Here is an 18,582-nt window from a genome sequence, read left to right as displayed (position 1 = left end):
TTTTATTTCTTTGGTTCCGTTGGCATCTAGCCTAAAGGTCGTTCCAAGGTCAAGTATTATCTACCGCGGCAATCGGATGGGAATGGCCCGCGAGTCTATCTTTGACGCCATCTTGACACTGATAACAAATTATCAGCAATTATCTGGTTATTGGAGCCATTGGGACCTGCTAATATCATGTAAAAGCCTAATCATTTGGTATGCCTTCAGGGATATGCGTGTCGAGGGGGGGGGGGGGGGGGGGGGGGGGGGGGATAGGGGGGGGGGGAATGGGGTTAATGTCGCGCAAAAAAGTAGACAAGGCAGCGAGAGAGGAAGACATTGATGGCGGAATTGTCAACAGAATAATGGGGACGTTACCAATTTCTGCGCGCCTGTTACTTCAGTCAACTGAGGCCAGATATGAACCAACAAACACCACAATGCATTGAATCGTAATATTCCCAATCAAATGCGCGCCTAACATTCCCCGCTGAATGTGACACACGCGACTAATTGCAAATATATCATCAGATAATCAATCACGCAAATTATCTATTTAACCATTCTTCACGGAAAAGTCAAGTATACATATTAAAAAAAAAAGATTCAGGCAGAATTGACGGGAGAAGTCTTCAAGTTAACTTACAAAGACAATTGAAACCATTAGCCTGCATCGCTTTAAGACATTTTAGGGTGTTATTATAAAAAACATTGAATTAAAATTAAACCTCTTGGTGTATTTTACAAAAGGTATATTGGAACAGAGTAACTAGTGACCTGGTTTCTTTCTGATCTCGTTGTAGGAGGGAAGGCTTTACTGTTTACAGGGACATAATACAAACTTGCTTCCACGGAATAGTATTATTTGTCGCATGGATTGTTTGATTGTGTTTTATAAATGGAGAACGTGTTTGTTGGTGGCCGCACCAGTTGAGGTAATTATGATTTAAAGCCCCAATTAATCAAAATGTCTTAAACATTCTCTGCATATAACAAGTCTATTCATTTGCCACAGTCCCTCCGTATACTTGTCACTGATAACTGGTCGCCGGTCTCCAGCTAAACTCCAGACATTCTCCATACGTTATTATTCACCTCTTATCTTTCTGGCACAGTATTTGCATCGATTCTGTGGGCTAACGTATTAAATAATGTACTGGCAAACGCACACAACGATTGCAGGCACCACACCAGTATGAATGGAAAGTGTTGGGACCATGCTACAGTTGTAGATGAACTCCAGGAGAATTGCAGTGCACTTTTAAAAGCGCTGTGAGGGACAATGGACGAGGTGATGTTCTAAAACGCCGCCCTGATCTCAATGGTGAGAAACAGGACGGGGAAATAAATGCCTTTCTACTTAAACAGCGGTAGTTCTATAATCTGACGAGTTAGCGGAGCGATATTAATATTAAACGGAATGGGGGGCAACTCGGCTTAATTTTAAAATACAATTTTCAATTATCACATTCAACTAATTCAATTATAGCGGCCTTCAATAACGTGGTTTACAGCCTTCCGCAGGCAAGGAAGGTTGAAGTACTTTAAATAAAGTAATAAAATTACACCTTAGATCTAATCCAGCAAGATGGGAAAGTTTAGCTTGCATCTCCCGGCCGTACTGCAAGTACTCTCGTTGCTGACATTTGAGGTTTATAGTGATGGCGGATAAGGGCGAAGTGGGTGAGCGCATTCTGCCTAAAATGAGATTGGCCTTAAAAGATCAATCTGACTCTTGACAGCCGCTGCTCGGGGTTCACCCGACTAATTCTTTGAAAATGGTGTGTCGGTCATGAGAGGGAGTGAAGGGATGTGGCGCGGGTTAGTGGGGGGACGCGGGGAGATGTCCACTGGAATAAATGTGTTGTCGATAACACCAAGCCCACATGTTGTATCGAGGGCATGTCACTGACATCCCCGATAGCCCATCAATTTACCTCAACCCATCTCACTGCATCATTTAGTTTTCAAAGTCAAACCGGGCATGTGCTTCGGCTCCGTCATGTCTAGGGCCCAAATGCTTTAGCTCTGCACAAGACCGTTTTAAAGAAGACAGCATCCACATTAAACAAAGAGTCGGCGATCACAAACGCAGAGCATAGAACAGTATAGCACAGGAATAGGCCTCTATATTTATACACTTGCACATACGCTATTAATCTATGAATGAAACGACCGAAATCACAATTACCCTGTATATTAAGGAATATATTTATATCTCCTCCCGCCTCCCCCCCCCCCCCCCCCGTATAAAACATAGTAGCTTTATGGATCATCAGTAAATGACTGTTGTTTATTTTCTCAGTGCCTCGATCATAATGTGTCAAGCTAGTGGCACCCAGGAACATTGTGCTGTTTAAAAAGGGATTAATCAAATAAACACACGGAGTACAGTGCAAATCGTGATTTACGCCACTCTGTACTATTGAGTCAACAGTCTGATCTTTGTCGGGACCATTCCATGCAACACTCCAAGAAAACGTGGATTTATTTTGTTGAATTGCAGGCAGGGTATGAATTTTGTCACGGATGCTGAGAATACTGGGGAATATTAATTCATGCATTTGTAAGCGTTCTTGGATATGGGCGAAATTGCTTTATCAATTATAAATGCCAGTGTCACGGCTGTTCACCACTTAACATACACTGCCAGGGGATGGTGGTGGAGGCAGATACCACTATGGCGTTGAAGAGGCTTTTGGACAGGCACATACATGGAAGCGCGGGTAACAGAGGGATATATGGATCGTATAAGGCAGATGAGATGAGTTTTAACTTAGGTGTGCTGTACTGTTCTATTGTCATACTACGTGAAAGCTGGTAGCTAGTTACAAGTGCAGAATCCTTGCTTGCTAAAAAATATAGATCAATACATCCGGCGCTATCTTTGTTCGCTATCTTTGTTAGCAAGCAAGGAACTAACAACTAGCATGTTTTAGATCCCCACATTGAGGGATGTTTATTACTGGTGAAAATATGTCTTTCACCGAAATTCGTCCGGCATTTTATGCGAGTGTTGTAAGATAAGCAAAGCGCCTTGCAAGGGCACGACTTGGCCAAATAGGGAGCGAGTAAGTGCATCATGTTCCCAGTAAGTGCGAGATAGACTGTGACCATCAACCGTATTAGCAACAAATGCACTTTAATGTAAACACTGCAAACATAAAATATGACCCTTTAGGGCACATCACTTTTGCCCATCCACAACCAGTTTTGTTAACCCCGTAACCTTTGCCTTTGTAACCTATTTGCAGATTGGTGTAAAGCTTCTCTTATCTTTTATGGGCAATTGCAGATGTACCTATCCGAATTGGTAGTGCGTGTCATTAAAAAAAAGTGGAGATGGTTTGTTACACACCCACGGCGCAAGTACTGAGATATTCCGGGTTGCCACACAATAACTCGGGATGCTGAAACTTACTGATCTCACAGTAAATCTCTCTCATATGATCCACCACACAATTGACCAATTTCAGTTTTGTCTTTGAGACCTGCAAATGACAGTGACTTAGCCCTGAGACCTACGACTCAACGACTGCTGATTTCTACGTAACGTTAAACACACATACACACACGCACACACAATTCGAACGGTGCTTTTGCACAAACTGTCTTTGTGGCAGGTTTATAAACATTGCATTTATTCGGTTTTCCGTTTTATGGTGGGTTGCACTGCAAGGCTATCACTATGTAGGTGACTTCTCAAAACTTAAAAAAATAGAACTCCGTTTTATTACAATTTTAACAGTTTAAGACGAGAAAATGTAGAATCCCTCCTCCTCCCCCCTCCCCCCGCCGAATCCTTAGATTGCCTGTGTAACAACAAGCCTTTCTGACTATGCATTCTGAAGTATTCACCTACCCCCACTCCTACATAAACACTAAATTCAAAATACTGTTATCCAGCTATCATTGTCAGATTGGGCCTTCAGTGGAAGTTTAGTGCTTAACTAAGCAGGGCGACTGTTCAACGCTTGTTTTTATTTCTTACCAGGTTACAATTATTCAATTTTCTTTCCATTATATACCCAAAGCTTCATTAACATACATTTATTTAAAATGAACTATTGTTGCGGCGACTAAAACTCCCCGGGGAGCTAATTATTTAAAAGCAAAACAAATTATTATTATTATTTTTTGCTTGACTTAAAAAATCCTATAGGGACCAGTTCACGTTTCTGAGACAAGGGCGCTTACTCAGCGCCGGGGAATGTTTGGAAATCTTTACAAATCTGTTATAATTAATGTGTTGGATGATTGCCATTTGTGACTTAAAGTACAGGAAAAAACCCCTCCTCTCCCTCCGCAATGCTACAAACCATTTTTAAAACTTCGCAACCCTGGTCAGTTGAAGGTAAGCATTTAAAGATTGGATTGGATTCCTTTTATTAATAGCGCAAATTACAGTTACTTCCGTGGGCGATATCACAATTATTCCCCTATTTTAATTATTAATTTGATCGTGGTTAACACGCAGACTGATTTTAATCTACCAGCGCCAATGGACAGTCGAAATGATGCAATATATATGTGTATAGTTTTTATTAAAAAAGTGTTTTTTTTTATTGACAATAATTACAACGTTTACATCTCCAATATTAATCTCCACCTTTTGGACGGAAGTGCACAAATCAAACAATTATTGGAAAATAACCGAACGAAATACTGCAAGACCACAACACAACAACGTAATACTAAATGCGGCACACTAACATGACCAAATTGCACTTTGGTACACCTACTTTTCGTCCCAATACAATATTAGAAAAACAAATCTTGAATATTTATACCTCAAAAAGACCTGCCAGGTACTTTGAAAGATAGGCTGCACATACATAATTCTTTACCGAGAAATATGTTGTGTGTGTGTGTGTGTGTGTGCGTGCTATAAACGTTTTTAACACATTAAAAAAAAGGAGGAACGGGAGAATAACATTCACATCTACTATGAAACAACACAACCCCTTACCAACTCGGCCTTTCTCTTCCATAGTGAAATGGGTTTTCTTCCAACATCCCGCACTCCCTCTCTCTCTCTAGGGTTTGGGTAAATTGCACATATAAATAAAGTTGATTCTCAACATATATAGCTTCTGTCGACGTGCGAAAGTTTGCGTGACAAATACTCGGGGAAACAAATCTGTACGTCTCTTGTCCCCCACCTTCTAAGGTCAGGTTCAATCTTTCATTGTTTCAGTTCCAAAGCCCAGACGTGTTGCGGCCAACCAGTCCGTCCCTTTGTCTTCTTGTCGCTGCTGCTGACTGTACTCTTCAGAACTTCATTCTGCCAAAATCCCAGCAAAGTAAAACGCAAGACGATTATTTATGATGCAATCTTCGCCCGCGTTGTATTAACAACAAAATCCCGCTTCCATTACAATATATACACGCACGGCGAGGGAAGTGGAGGGGGGGGGGGGGGGGGGGGGTAAACGTTTTTAAAGCAATTGTCCTTTACTTGCAATATATATTTGCTTTCTTGCACACATACTTTGGAAAATGGAGTCTGGTGCCACGACTGAGCCCCATATACTTCTGCTTTTAGGATAATATGTGTTTTTTGAATAAACACAACCACATTTAGCCTATGACCTTGGTCGTTTTACCAGATTTTTTCTCCCCAGTGTTAATAAGCATTTCCCCCTGGAACCGCGTTAGCAACATAGGAGAAAACGTGTACTTTTCCCTTTAACGATTATGTTTGTTAGCGATTCAAAAAAGAAATGGTGAATATAGATTTTGCATTCGATTGGGTTACTGTCCATGAACCATAGGTACTTTCAAATATATATGTCAGTGGGCAAACTTCTTAAAATCGTTCAGATTCCTTGCAAAACCCGGGGGCTGATGTTTCTAAATCTGCACCCTCTTGGAAAATACAATGCTCCACATCTTTTTTAAGCGGGGAGAGAAGATAGCGACAATAATAAGTCAGGCTTTCTAGGCCGAGAAAATTGAACTCGTTACAGTACTTCCAAGTATCTCGGCTCTTTAAAAAAACAAATCCCCGCAGTGCTATCGATCCCATTGCCACCACGCAGCGTGCACTAAAAACCGAATGACCTGATATTTGAACCGAAGTTAAATAAAACGGACAAAATAATTCGATTTTTCAGGAAAAAAAAACTGGGTATTAGATTCTCTAAGTTTGAAAATGAAATATGTGCAAAATTAGTTCAACACGAATGCAATGCAGCCGTAAAGCTGGGGAAGGCGCCCCTTTAAATACTAGGGTGAAATTAAACCAAATAGCCATCAGAATGGTTCTTACCAACTCTCGCTTCCTCTTTTCCTCTTTGACATCGACTTTTTTGATTTCCGCTTTGAAGGCCTCAGTCTCTCCGTTCTGCTCATCTTTGGCCAGGAGGTCCATGAGGTAGGCGATGTAACTGGTGGCTAGGCGCAAGGTTTTGATCTTGGATAGCTTGGTGTCCGCGGGCACGTTGGGGATACACTCCCGCAGCTCGGCGAAGGCGCTGTTGATACTCTGAGTCCTGCGCCTCTCCTTGCGATTGGCCGTCCCCCTGCGCTTGGTCGGTCTGGTGCCCGCAGCCACCGCCGCCGCCGCCGCCGCCGCCGAGGAAACTGCCCCGTACGACGTGTGATCCAGGCCGCCGCCGCCGTTCGCGTACTCGGGGCTGTAGTTGGGACCCATGGTGTAGTCTGGCGGGGACATCTCGGCGTGACTGATGAGCCAACCGTGGAAATATGGGCTCTCTTCATGACAGCGGCTGGCGGCCGCTGCTGCTGCGGCCGCGGCGAAAGGATAACCATCGTGTACCACAGGGTGATGAGGAAATCCTCCAACTAAACTCATCTTTCGGTTATAAGCCACCCTTCACTGTCCTTTAGTTTCCTTCCTCTCCCTCTCTCCACAATGTATTGAACGAAGATTTTTTTTAAGTATCAAATTGTGTGATAATATCTTCGCAAATATTAATTTTTTCCCGCCCCTTTGATGTTGAGCGAACAATCGGTCTCTAATGAAGGATATTGTTGCTGTTTTTTATTTTAAATATCGCGGTGCTTTACTTACAATCGACTTCCTCCATTGTACAGTCTTTCCCCGGACGGGATTCTTTGCATTAAATAACTGTCACTGGCAACAACAGGAGAGAAAAAATTCTTCTTTGAAGATTGCGTGTGCACAGCCCACAGTCCTTGCAAGTAGCATCAAACCCCCCCACAACTCACGCATGCACCCACACTAAATAATCTTCTTCAGCCGACTTTGGGGAAAAGGATCAGTTGTGGTTCCTCGTTCCCACCGCCTCTCTCTCTCTTTCACTCTCTTTCTCTCCCTCGCTCTCTCTCTCTCTCTCTCTCTCTCTCTCTCTCTCTCTCTCTTTATCTCTCTCTCTCACAATAAGACACACGGGGAAGGAAAACAAACTTATCAGTAACGGTGCTCCAATATTTTGGATCCAGTCACGAGCGAGCAGGGCAGCAGTACATATTTCCGAATTTGATCTCCATGTAAAGCTACATCTTTAGGGTAGCTTGGGTTAATATATGTCGTCAGAGTAGCCAGGAGCCAATGAGTCTGCACAAGGGGCGGGTCTGAGAGATCACCACTAAAATGTTCACCCTCCCGACTGTTTACTTTACTAATTGTCGAAGCTCACTTTTGGATTGGCTTGCAATTCTTTTTGCATCATGAAATTAACAATGTGCAAAAAAAAATCTCGTAAACAGGTATTCTTCGCAACATCTTGAACGATTGTTTCTGAAAAGGTCGTTAAAAGATAACTGTAATTTCTCCCCCCCCCTTCCCCCCACACATGAGTATGGAGACAAGTCTACCTATTGCATAAGGAGTGAGGCAAAACCTGTGAGTGTATTAATGCATGAAACAGACATGGCGAAAAGATGTTGACTACACTTTATTTTTAAATGTTCGATGGTTCTCTTCTTCCCTTTAATAAAACTCAATTGACCGCACATACACTGGCGTAACTAACTGAAGGCTTGCAGTGTTTCTCTTAACTCTCGTTTCAAGAGTTTGATATATTGTATGTTGAGAATAGATATTTGTTTTTGTGTTGGTGATCGTTTTTAAGGCCACGGCGCCTGATCAAATTCACCACGGTACCAGTAGCAGATCGATGTAAAATTGTGATTAAGAACAACATGCATGGCACCTCATCATTAACTTAGGGCAAACATCATATTCAGCTATCGAAGGAAGGAAACGATATTTATTATGAGAATACCCCCCTTATGTGTATCTTAATTTGTAATATTTTACTTGGAACAGGCAACACATGAAATCAAAATGTATAACTCCATGGTAACAATATTTTACAACTAATATGTTATTCCACAGTTTGAAGTTAAGCCAATTGGACCAACACGCGAATTATCAGACTACTAAATTAAAATAGATTTATTTTGAATGTAAACCAACTGCCACAGTATGTGTAAATCACTCAGAGAGGATAATCTTTAATTTTCCTTCCAGATTCGCAGACGGGCCAAGGTAAGTCATTCAGATACTTAGCAAGACGGAATACACTGAAATCAGATTCAGTGGACCCAAGGAGAAATCGAATTTCTTGTTAAAAAGAAAAGAAATGTCTGCTGAGCATAATTCACCTTTGTTTATAATTGTATATCAGAAATTGTCCCAATAGGGATTCGCTTTGGATAACGAATGCTACCTTTAAAACCAAAAAGGCAGGGTACGAAAAGCAAGCATAATATCTATAACTGATATGAATGCATGGAGGTATAGATGGACCTGAAGAAACCATTAACTGGCGGCTTGTCCCAACTTTGAGAAATCGTTGATTTAATTTGCTTCATGCAGCAATGGTTCATTATATTTCTACATGGAAGGCTTGCAATGTCAAAGGAATCTTGTATCTTTCTTCCTATAATCAATGTTTATTCCAATAAACATCAACCAACTGGATGCGATTTCTCTTTCTACATCTATTTTTTTTTCAAAGCCAGACAGCCAATGTTTGGAGTGGGCATGTTTGGAGACATGAAACGAGTGGGCACACGGAATGCCTTTAACGTATTTATTCTAGTTTTGAAAATCATTTGATCAGAATATGTGTCATTAAATCAGCCTAGAGCACTATTTAATGCAATCAGCTTTATGATGCGATGTCAATGAAAACACTCATACATTCGACAAATACAGTATTTTGGGGAGTTTATTTTGCATGTGTTTCATTTTGCTATTCAACGTAGAAAACGGGGAAATTATGCATTTTAGTGATGCCCGAACAAGAATGAATCCAATTGCAAAAGTAAGTTAGTTTCAGCAATACAATGGGCATATATCATTTTTTTTACTTAAATGGGCATTCGATTTTAAAATGTTAAAACAATTGCATGATTGGTGTAAAGCAGAAATCCTGATCTTTGACTGTTTGGATTTGAGATAAACACGAGTCAGCTCAGTTATGTGTTAAGTTTTCGCTGTCCAGAAATCAGGATTTTTTTTGGCGGGGGGGGGGGGGGGGGGGGGGTGCATTTTGTGTCCTCGCTCAGCCGGCGGGTACAACAATGTGCAACAGAACATTGAATCTATTGCAGAGAACAGAACCGGCAACATTAGCTAATAGCCTAAACATTACATACCCTGAGCTGAGGTCTTGCAGACACAAAGAGATGCTGCCTCTCAATTCTTGCAGTTATCAGCCACAATCAACACGAAGCAGGAATGATTTGCAGCGAGTAGACCAGCTCGTCAATGCGATTGGAAATTCAACGTTATCTCTAGGTTCTAAGGAGTGAGAGTTGGGAAATATCTTGTTGAAAGATCATGCTGAATGTGGCGGCTCCATTTGGTACAAGGGAAGGCATGGAACGTGAGTCCACGTGCATCACAGAGTCCTCCCGAGGATCACCATGTAAGTGTATGTGTGTTTACTGTTTTTCAATGTGCATGGTTCACGAACAATGTCAGCATTTTCACATAATGAGAACTAAACTCGGGCAGCAACGAATTCAAAGGAGTTACATATTGCGAGATAAATCGGCTATCTGTGGGTGAATGGAAACTGAGAGTGAACCCATGTTGCCAAGCCGATCCCAGGAACCATTCCAACGTGAAGGCGGTACAGTTTAATTGCATGAATGGTCATATTTACCTCCCTTTAATTCATCAAATAAAACAATATCTGCGAAGTGCACTTAAAAAGTCAGCTCAAATTACTTTTATTTTCCAGTCATCGCCAGAATAAATTAATGGCACATATTAAGAAAAAACAGTACAAAGGACAATATACCCTTGTGTCTAGTTTTTTTTTAAAACTAGAAGCTCATTGAGGTTTACAAGAAATGTATTCATAACAAACAAGTTGGGGGTGCAAGCTATTCATACGAGGATTTTGCATAGAACAATTGTAAAGATGTACAGACATCTCATTGCAGATGTTCAACTCGTAAGCTAAATTAAACGTTATTGACGTTATTGTCATTATTTGCACTGTGGGCAGCTTGATTGCAATCATGTATTGCCTTTCCGCTCACTGTTTGGCACGCAACAAAGTATTTCACCGTACCTCGGTACACATGACAATAAACTAAACTCAATTCGTATATATAATGCAGCTTTAACTAACAATTAATCTGCGCGAAATCCATCTATTGCCCCACCTATTTATCAGGGACCCTTTTCCCTGTACATACACAGGCATAGGGTTATAGGTAGTGTATTTAGTATTTCACAGCAATTCATTTGGTTATTATTTACAGGACTGAATAATAGAAAACGTGGGCCTAATGGACTAATATCATAAATAGATAGAATTCCATGACTTCCAAACTTTAGTCTTAGAATTGTGATCATATTCTGAAATATGAAGGGAAAATTATTTCTGAACACAGTTCAGTTAAAAAGTTTGGCCGCAAACCTTAGAACAAAATCAGATTCCGTCTGGGGATGTAACCTGACATATGTTTCGCCTCATCTACTGAGTTGTAGGTGTGGAACGAGGCGCCTACAGAGATCAATGCACCATATATCTCCAGTAAGCGAGAATAGCCTACATGGAAAGAGTAAAACCCATTCTCACTTCTGCTTCTCACTCCATCGACGGATTGCCACCGTAGATTTGAAGTCAACGCCACACGTTGGGTTGCTGTATCGTTTGGGGAAAAAAAACATATAAATGAACATTCAAAGCATGAATGTTGACATCCCGAGCAAAGATGAAATGGCCCTCCTCTCTAAATCCACCAAATATCACACAAATGCAAAGGTCCCTTTAAGAGATAGACACAAACTCCTGGATGAACTCAGCGGGACAGGCAGCATCTCTGGAGAAAAGGGTCGAGATGCTTCCGTCACCCATTCCTTCTCTCCAGAGATATTGCCAGTCCCGCTGAGTTACTCCAGCATTTTGTGTCTATCTCCGATGTAAGCCAGCATCTGCAGTTCCTTCCCCTTAAGAGATAACAGGTATATATGTGCCTGTGTCATCAAGGAGTGAGTTATTGTGGTGCGCTGCAGTCTTTTCCCGTGAGGTGGCGCAATATAGTGCCAGCTGGTTAAGAAGAAAATGTAGACAGGGGTACCTTAATAACTGTGCAGTGTCCACCCCCCCCCCCCCCTATATATATATTTTTTTATCAATGGCACGTTAAACCTAAGCTCGGGTTAACAACGTGTGGGGAATTTATATTTATATTGGAGTTGGTTTCAACTTCAATGTTTGATAAGCAACCCAGAGGAAGCAAATTTAAACGCACGAATGCATTTGGCCTTGATAAATATTAACACCCTGTGTTTCTTTTATTGCTGAGATGGGTATTCGTATTGGAGGGGGTTGGGTAGTTGGGGGGGGGGGGGGGGGGGGGCAAGGGGAGATGTGTGGAGTCAAAAGCAAATGTAGTTCCAATCTGTTGGTTCACTTATCGTGTAAAAAATTCTAAACAGTTTGGAATTCATGTGTCAATCTATTGAAGGTGCAAGGAACTGCAGATGCCGGTTTACAAAAAGAAAGACACAGTGTACCGGAGTAACTCAGATGGGTCGCCGAGTCACTTCTGCACTTTGTGTAAATTTATAAAGTTAGTTTTCCCTGTGGGTTGGTGGATGGAATATATCCAGAAACTGCAGTATTGATAATAAAACACATTACCCTGGAACAAACAAGAAACGGTATATTTTGTGATATCGTCTGTATTGAATGAATTCCAGACCGTGTCTACCCTTGCCCGTTGAGTGTGAAACAAAACACTTTATGCTATGAATGCAAACACATATCTTGTGGAGGCATAGCATTCTTGATGTATTTTTTAAATTGTGCCTTTTCACCAACTATTGCGAGGCGAGGAACATTCAATATCCACATCATACTGTTGGTCAAATATTTTTTAAAATTCATGATTTGGCTTGAGAACTGAGAATTTGCTTAAGGGAGAAGATGGACACAAGACGTTGGAATAACTCAACGGGCCAGCCCGCATCTCTGCAGGAAAAAAAAAGGATAGATGATGTTTGGTGTCGGGGCCCTTCTTCAGATTCAAATGCTGTCTGACCAGCTGAGTTATTCCAGTGCTTTATGTATTTCTTTGCTATAAACCAGTATCTGCAGTTCTTTATTTCAAACCAAGAAGATGCCTGCCTCGTCGTTGCCACAATTTGCCTGCAATAATATACACTGTCGAGATGCATCTTAACTGACAATGCTGGAAGGTTTTTTGTTTAGAACTTTAGTGATGGCTTCAAGAAATCAACGAAAAATATTTGTAATTAAATGGTGTCTGATACCTGGTGTTACATTCGGTACACACTTGTAGCTTCTGTGCTGCATATGTTGGAGCAGCAGAATTAGGTCATTCGGCCCGTCAAGTCTACACCGCCATTCAATCATAGCTGATCTATCTTTCCATCTCAACCACATTCTCCTGCCTTCTGCCCATAACCCCGGACATTCGTACTAATCAAGAATCCGTCAATAGACACAAAAAGCTGGAGTCACTCAGCGGATCAGACAGCATATCTGGAGATAAGGAATGGGTGATGTTTCGGGTCGAGACCCTTCATCAGACCCCAGAAACGTGACCTATTCCTTTTCTGCAGAGATGCTGCCTGACCCGCTGAGTTATTTCAGCTTTTTGTGTTTATCTTCGGTGTTAACTAGTATCTGCAGTTCCTTCCTACACATAAGGATCAGTCGATCTCCCCTTAAAAATTTCAAAGAATGTAATGTTTAGATTTAAAATTATAATTGTACCATTAGGTGTTATCCTCCCTTGCCACCTAGACCTTTTGGTCTAGTTACTTTTCCAATTCATGATTTAATTCAGTTACCCAGAGTGAGATGCCCCCCCCCCCCCCCCCCCCACCCCCCCCCCCCCCCCCCCCCCCCCCCCCCCCCCCCCCCCCCCCACCCCCCCCCGCCCCCCCCCCCCCCCCCCCCCCCTCGCCCCCGTTCCCTCGCACGGTCTCCGGCCAAGCAGAGGCTCCAGGTAATTGCGTGTAATCAACTCCAAGGGTCAGAGCCACTCTCTTAATGCACACTCCTGCAGCTCTCTCTGATGTACTTTCAAGTTTTATTTTAAACAAAACAAACGGAGAAAATCAAGATATGCCTGGCTCGCTAATAATAATAAAAAAGAGAAATTACAATTTTTTTTAACATAAAACTTAACTTAAAATAATATACAAATTTCACTGAAATGCACTGAATGGACACACCCTTTCAATATAGCACCGAGATATACACTGGTTTAAATGTCAGTTAAATATGGAATGAGATGAAATTATACCGATATAACTCATTGGCATCAAGGGCTATTTCTTTTAACTAACGGCTTATTATTATGGTTTTGCGAAACACACCAGAGATGGTTTATACCCGCAACGCTAAAGGTGGAGATTACAAGAAACTGAATATCCCATTGAAACCGCACTTGTATTTAGACTGTAGCAAGGAACTGCAGATGCAGGTTTACACCGAAGACAAACACACAATGCTGGAGTAACTCAAACGGTCGGGCAGCATCTCTGGAGAGAAGGAACGAGTGACCCTTCAGATTTAGTGTTGGGGAGAGGTAATATAGAAGTAATTGGACCGTTTGATATTTATCCTGGTTTTAGTGTGGGTGTGATTGGCGAGTTAAAACTTATGATATTAACCAAATCTCATTATTAAAAACAAGAATATTCTAACGCACTTAAATTTGTAGGATATTTAGCATAGGTTCAGATTTTCGATATCAAAACGACCGGATGACTGGGCATCATTAGCAGGGGCTGGATAGGTTGGGAACGGTGAGAAGAGCTAGGCGAATGTGGAAACTGGAAGAGTTGTGTAAAATCAAAATACATTTAAATATTTACATATTTGGAGAAAAGAAAGAACTGATAGAGTTTTGGAAATAAATAAATACAGTGTTTGTACCGTATGTTAAATGTGGTACAAATACCTAAATAGGTATACAATTTTGATACAAAATGCTGAAGCAACTCAGCGGGACAGGCAGCATCTCTGAAGAGAAGGAATCGGTGACGTTTCAAGTCGAGACCCTTCTTTCAACTAGAGATATGGAAGGGTACAAAGAACACGTAATGTGTTAAAAGGACAGATCATCTGCAGTTCCTTCCTACACATAAAATTCTGATAACTGGTCAGCAAAATCTGCAATAATATAATTTTATTTATTTTGTTAGTGCACATTGGATAGCAAAGAGGAACATTTAACAAAATAAACTCTACGTTTTATAATCACCGCTGAGACCCAGTTAAATGTAAAGAGAACAGTTTAGGAGGTAACAGGCCTTTCGCCGCAACCATTGTTACCCATCAGAAACTGCAGACAGAAAATGGAAACGATTATTTTGCAACTTCTGGTCATTGCTTTTACCGATCAACACCCTTTTGCACGTCAAAAAAGCTGGGGATTTTTTTTTGGCAAATACATATGGCTCTCTTTAAGGGAATGAAAGAGAGCAAAAAAAAACCCACTTAGACTGATCATTTTCTGGACGGCAGCCGCATTTGCACGAAAACAGTAATACAAATTCGGGAAATGAACAGGGAAAAAAAAGTTAGCTGCTCTAGTGACCCCCCCCCCCCCCCCCACCCCCCCCCCTCCCACCCACACCCCCGTCACAAAAAGGATGGAGAATGAAAATTGAATGATTTTTGCCATGCAGACGTGGAGGCGATGGGCGGGCAGGCACCTTGAAGACTGCAGAGCTGCTCATCATAACTTGGCATTGAAGTGTTTTTGCAGGATAATTTCAGAAGGTTGACACTGGTTTTGCAGTCCGATGGCTTTGTCAGCACGGCGATGCCGGTTTAATTTTTTTTCTCCCCGTCTCACCCTCAGTCAATCCGGATTGAATGAAAACCCATCACAAATCATGTTAGCGGACGCTCCGCCACAATACATTTCGTTGTCTTCCTGTAGGAATCCGGCATAAAACCCACTGTAGTTATTTAAAATTTAAACCTGTAAGGGTTCGGCAATTTCATTGGATCACTTGTGCATCAGTCGTGAACTCTATTTTTGGTTGAAAGTTTGATAACATCTCTGTAGAAACACGGAACTGCAGATGCTAATTAATGCACAACAGGCGCTCAAGTGCTGTAGTAATTCAGCAGGTCAGGCGGCATCCCTGGAGAACATGGATAGCTGGCGTCTCTGGTCGAGACCCTTCCTGGGTCTATTATATATATATATATATATGGACTCTCCCTTATCGATATGTGTACACATGTGTGTTATACACGCCCATATATATATATATATATATATAACACACGTATACACATATCGATAAGGGAGAGTTAGTGGATGTGGTGTATCTGGACTTTCAAAAGTATTTGACAAGGTCCCACACAAGAGATTAGTGTGCAAAATTAGAGCATATGGTATTTGGGATAGGGTATTGACATGGATAGAGAACAGGACAGGAGAGACAGGAAGCAAAGAGTAGGAATTAACGGGTACACTTTAGAATGGCAGGCAGTGACTAGTGGGGTGCTGCAAGGCTCAGTGCTTGGACTCCAGTTGTTAACAATATATATTAACAATTTGGACACGGGAATTAAATGTAACATCTCTAAGTTTGAAGATGACACAAAGCTGAGTGGCAGTATGAGCTGTGAGTAGGATGCTATGAGGCGGCAGGGTGACTTGGATAGGCTGGGCAAGTGGGCAGAAGCATGGTAGATGCAGTATAATGTGGATAAATGTGAGGTTTTCCACTTTGGCGGCAAGAACAGGAAGGTATATTATTATCTGAGTGGTGTCATTAGGAGAAGGGGAGGTGCGATGAAACCTGGGTGTGCTTGTACATCAGTCACTGAAAGTAAGCATGCAGGTAGAGCAGGTAGTGAAGAAAGTCAATGGCCTTCATTGCGTGATGATTTGAGTTTAGGAGCAAGGAGGTCCTACTGCAGTTGCACCTTGGTGAGACTGCACCTGGAGTATTGTGTGCAATTTCGGTCTCCTAATTTGAGGAAGGTCATGATTGCTATTGAGGGAGTGTAGCATAAATTAACCAGGTTAATTTTTGGGATGGCGGGACTGACGTATGATGAAAGAATGGGTCGATTGGGCTTGTATTCGATGGAATTTAGGATGAGGGGGGATCCTATAGAAACATAAAATTCTTAGAGGATTGGACAGGGTAGATCCAGTAAAAATGTTCCCAATGTTGGGGGAGTCCAGAACCAGGGATCACAGTTTAAGAATAAGGGGTGGGCCATTTAGGACTGAGATTACATAGGCACTAAATGGTAGTAAATGTTAGCCCTCTGGGTAGTGTTGTCGAGCAGAGGGATCTAGGAGTACAGGTGAAGGTCGAGTCACAGGTAGATAACGTGGTCAAAAAGCCTTTTGGCACTTTGGTCTTCATCAGTCACGAGTATTGAGTATAGACGTTGTGAGGTCATGTTGCAGTTGTATAAGACTTTGGTGAGACTGCATTTAGAATATTATGTTCAGTTCTGGGCACCATGTTAGAGGAAAAATATTGTCAAGCTTGAAATGGTTCAGAAAAGATTTACGAGGATGTTGCCAGGACTAGAGGTTGTGAGCTACAGGGAGAGGTTGAGGAGACTGTGTCTCTATTCCATGGAGTGCATGATGATGAGGGGAGATCTTATAGAGGTAGACAAAATCGTGAGAGGAATAAATCGGGTAGATGCACAGTCTTTTGCCCAGAGTAGGGGAATCAAGGACCAGAGGACATAGGTTCAAGGTGAAGGGGTAAAGATTTAATAGGAATCTGAGGGGTAACTTTTTCACATGGTTGTTTTAGAATTTTAACCTAACCTCAACAATTAAACATGCCTGTCCTTATAACTAGCTATCATTAAAACGTTGTCCGAAATATCTATATGTCGTTGGATAAACACTTAATGTGTAGTTATGACATTTCCTTGCCTACTGTTGTGATTCAGGCATTATTCATAAATAACAGGTTAAAACATCTATCAAAATCAGGAATAGGACATCTGATAAAATCACTAAGATCTAATCAATTGAAGAAGTTATAATAACGTAAAGCAGGCACGCTGTGATGATTGTTGATAACACCACAATTCTTGATTAGTACGGGTGTCAGAGGTAACGGGGAGAATGGGGTTAGGAGGTAGAGGTAGATCAAACATGATTGAATGGCGGAGTAGACTTGATGGGCCAAATGGACTAATTCTACTTCTATCACTTATGATTTTATGAATTCTTAATGACTTCCACATGCACAGAGGATATTAAATTTTACAACAGTGTGCCTTCTACAGTATGGATGCAACATAATCAGCTTTTTATTGTTGTTGCTAATTTTATACATTAAAGTATTTCTGGAAACGTGTCCCATTGCATGAATGTGTTGTGCAAATAATAAAATGTGAATAGTGTAACATATTTAACTTAGTTTATTATTGTCATGTGTGCCAAAGTGCAATGAAAAGCTTTTGTTTGCATGCTATCCAGTCAAAGAAAAGTCTATGATGAATACATTAATATCTTTGTGGTGCACTTAATTGAATTCAATAAAATCCACAGTGCACGGATAAAGGATGAGGGGCACAACTTTAGTGCAAGATAAAATCCGATAAAGCCTGATTACATCCTTAACTCTGCAATTTCTTGTAGTCTTTGAAGGAGCTCTTCCCAAACCAGGCTGTGATTCATCCCAATTAAATGCTTTCTATGTTGCAAGTAGTTGGTGAGGGTAGAAGTTGGTGAGGATATATATATGTTGTTGATTTATGTTAAACTTTTTTGGAAACTTTTAATGAGCACATTAAACCAATGTTGAAGGAGATGAATTTAAGATTATTCTGGTGGATGAAGGCAAAGAAGAAACAACATAAGGATGTGATATCGCCAGAGAGGGTGTGGAGAAAATTCAACTGGACATTGTCCATGATGCAACACCTGTTCTAAAACATATTAAACCCAACACATTCTGGAAATCGGAATAAAATCAGAAAATTCTGCAAATGCACAGTGGGTCAGGCAACATCTGTGGAGCGGGAAACAGAGTTATTTTTTTCAAGTTAATAATCTTTCATTAGAAATCAGGCCAGATAATTCACCAGAACACCAGGGGTAATCTCCCTACTATTCTTCCAACTGAGAACTTTTTAAAGTTCATCTGACGGAGAATTTTTA

At 41.3% G+C, this 18,582-nt stretch overlaps 1 protein-coding gene and 1 long non-coding RNA gene across 2 annotated transcripts in view; one reads left to right on the top strand and one right to left on the bottom strand.

Annotated features, from left to right (window-relative positions):
• Positions 1-4,509: 4,509 nt before the first annotated feature.
• Positions 4,510-7,498, bottom strand: hand2 (heart and neural crest derivatives expressed 2). The gene is made up of 2 exons (XM_055632313.1): positions 6,254-7,498; positions 4,510-5,266 (listed from the first exon to the last, which is right to left on the bottom strand). Exons 1-2 carry the CDS (start codon positions 6,797-6,799, stop codon positions 5,168-5,170), a joined length of 645 nt encoding a protein of 214 aa, XP_055488288.1. The 5' UTR covers positions 6,800-7,498; the 3' UTR covers positions 4,510-5,167.
• Positions 7,499-9,512: 2,014 nt separating this feature from the next.
• Positions 9,513-18,582, top strand: part of LOC129695400 (uncharacterized) — a 34,832-nt gene continuing 25,762 nt past the window's right edge. Inside the window, exon 1 of the long non-coding RNA XR_008723154.1 lies at positions 9,513-9,848. This is a non-coding gene — a long non-coding RNA (uncharacterized LOC129695400). The remainder of the gene's footprint in view (positions 9,849-18,582) is intronic.

This window comes from Leucoraja erinacea, chromosome 3, assembly GCF_028641065.1.
Source record: "Leucoraja erinacea ecotype New England chromosome 3, Leri_hhj_1, whole genome shotgun sequence".
Classification (NCBI taxonomy): Eukaryota; Metazoa; Chordata; class Chondrichthyes; order Rajiformes; family Rajidae; genus Leucoraja; species Leucoraja erinaceus.
The sequence above is the reverse complement of the archived record's forward strand: the minus strand, read 5'-3'. Positions and strand labels throughout refer to the sequence as shown.

Excerpts from the sequence above, each read along its gene's own strand:
- hand2 (XM_055632313.1), bottom strand. The coding sequence starts at position 6,799 with ATGAGTTTAGTTGGAGGATTTCCTCATCACCCTGTGGTACACGATGGT. Across the intron at positions 5,267-6,253 it reads AAAAGAGGAAGCGAGAGTTG|AATGAAGTTCTGAAGAGTAC; the intron begins GTAAGAACCATT and ends GGATTTTGGCAG.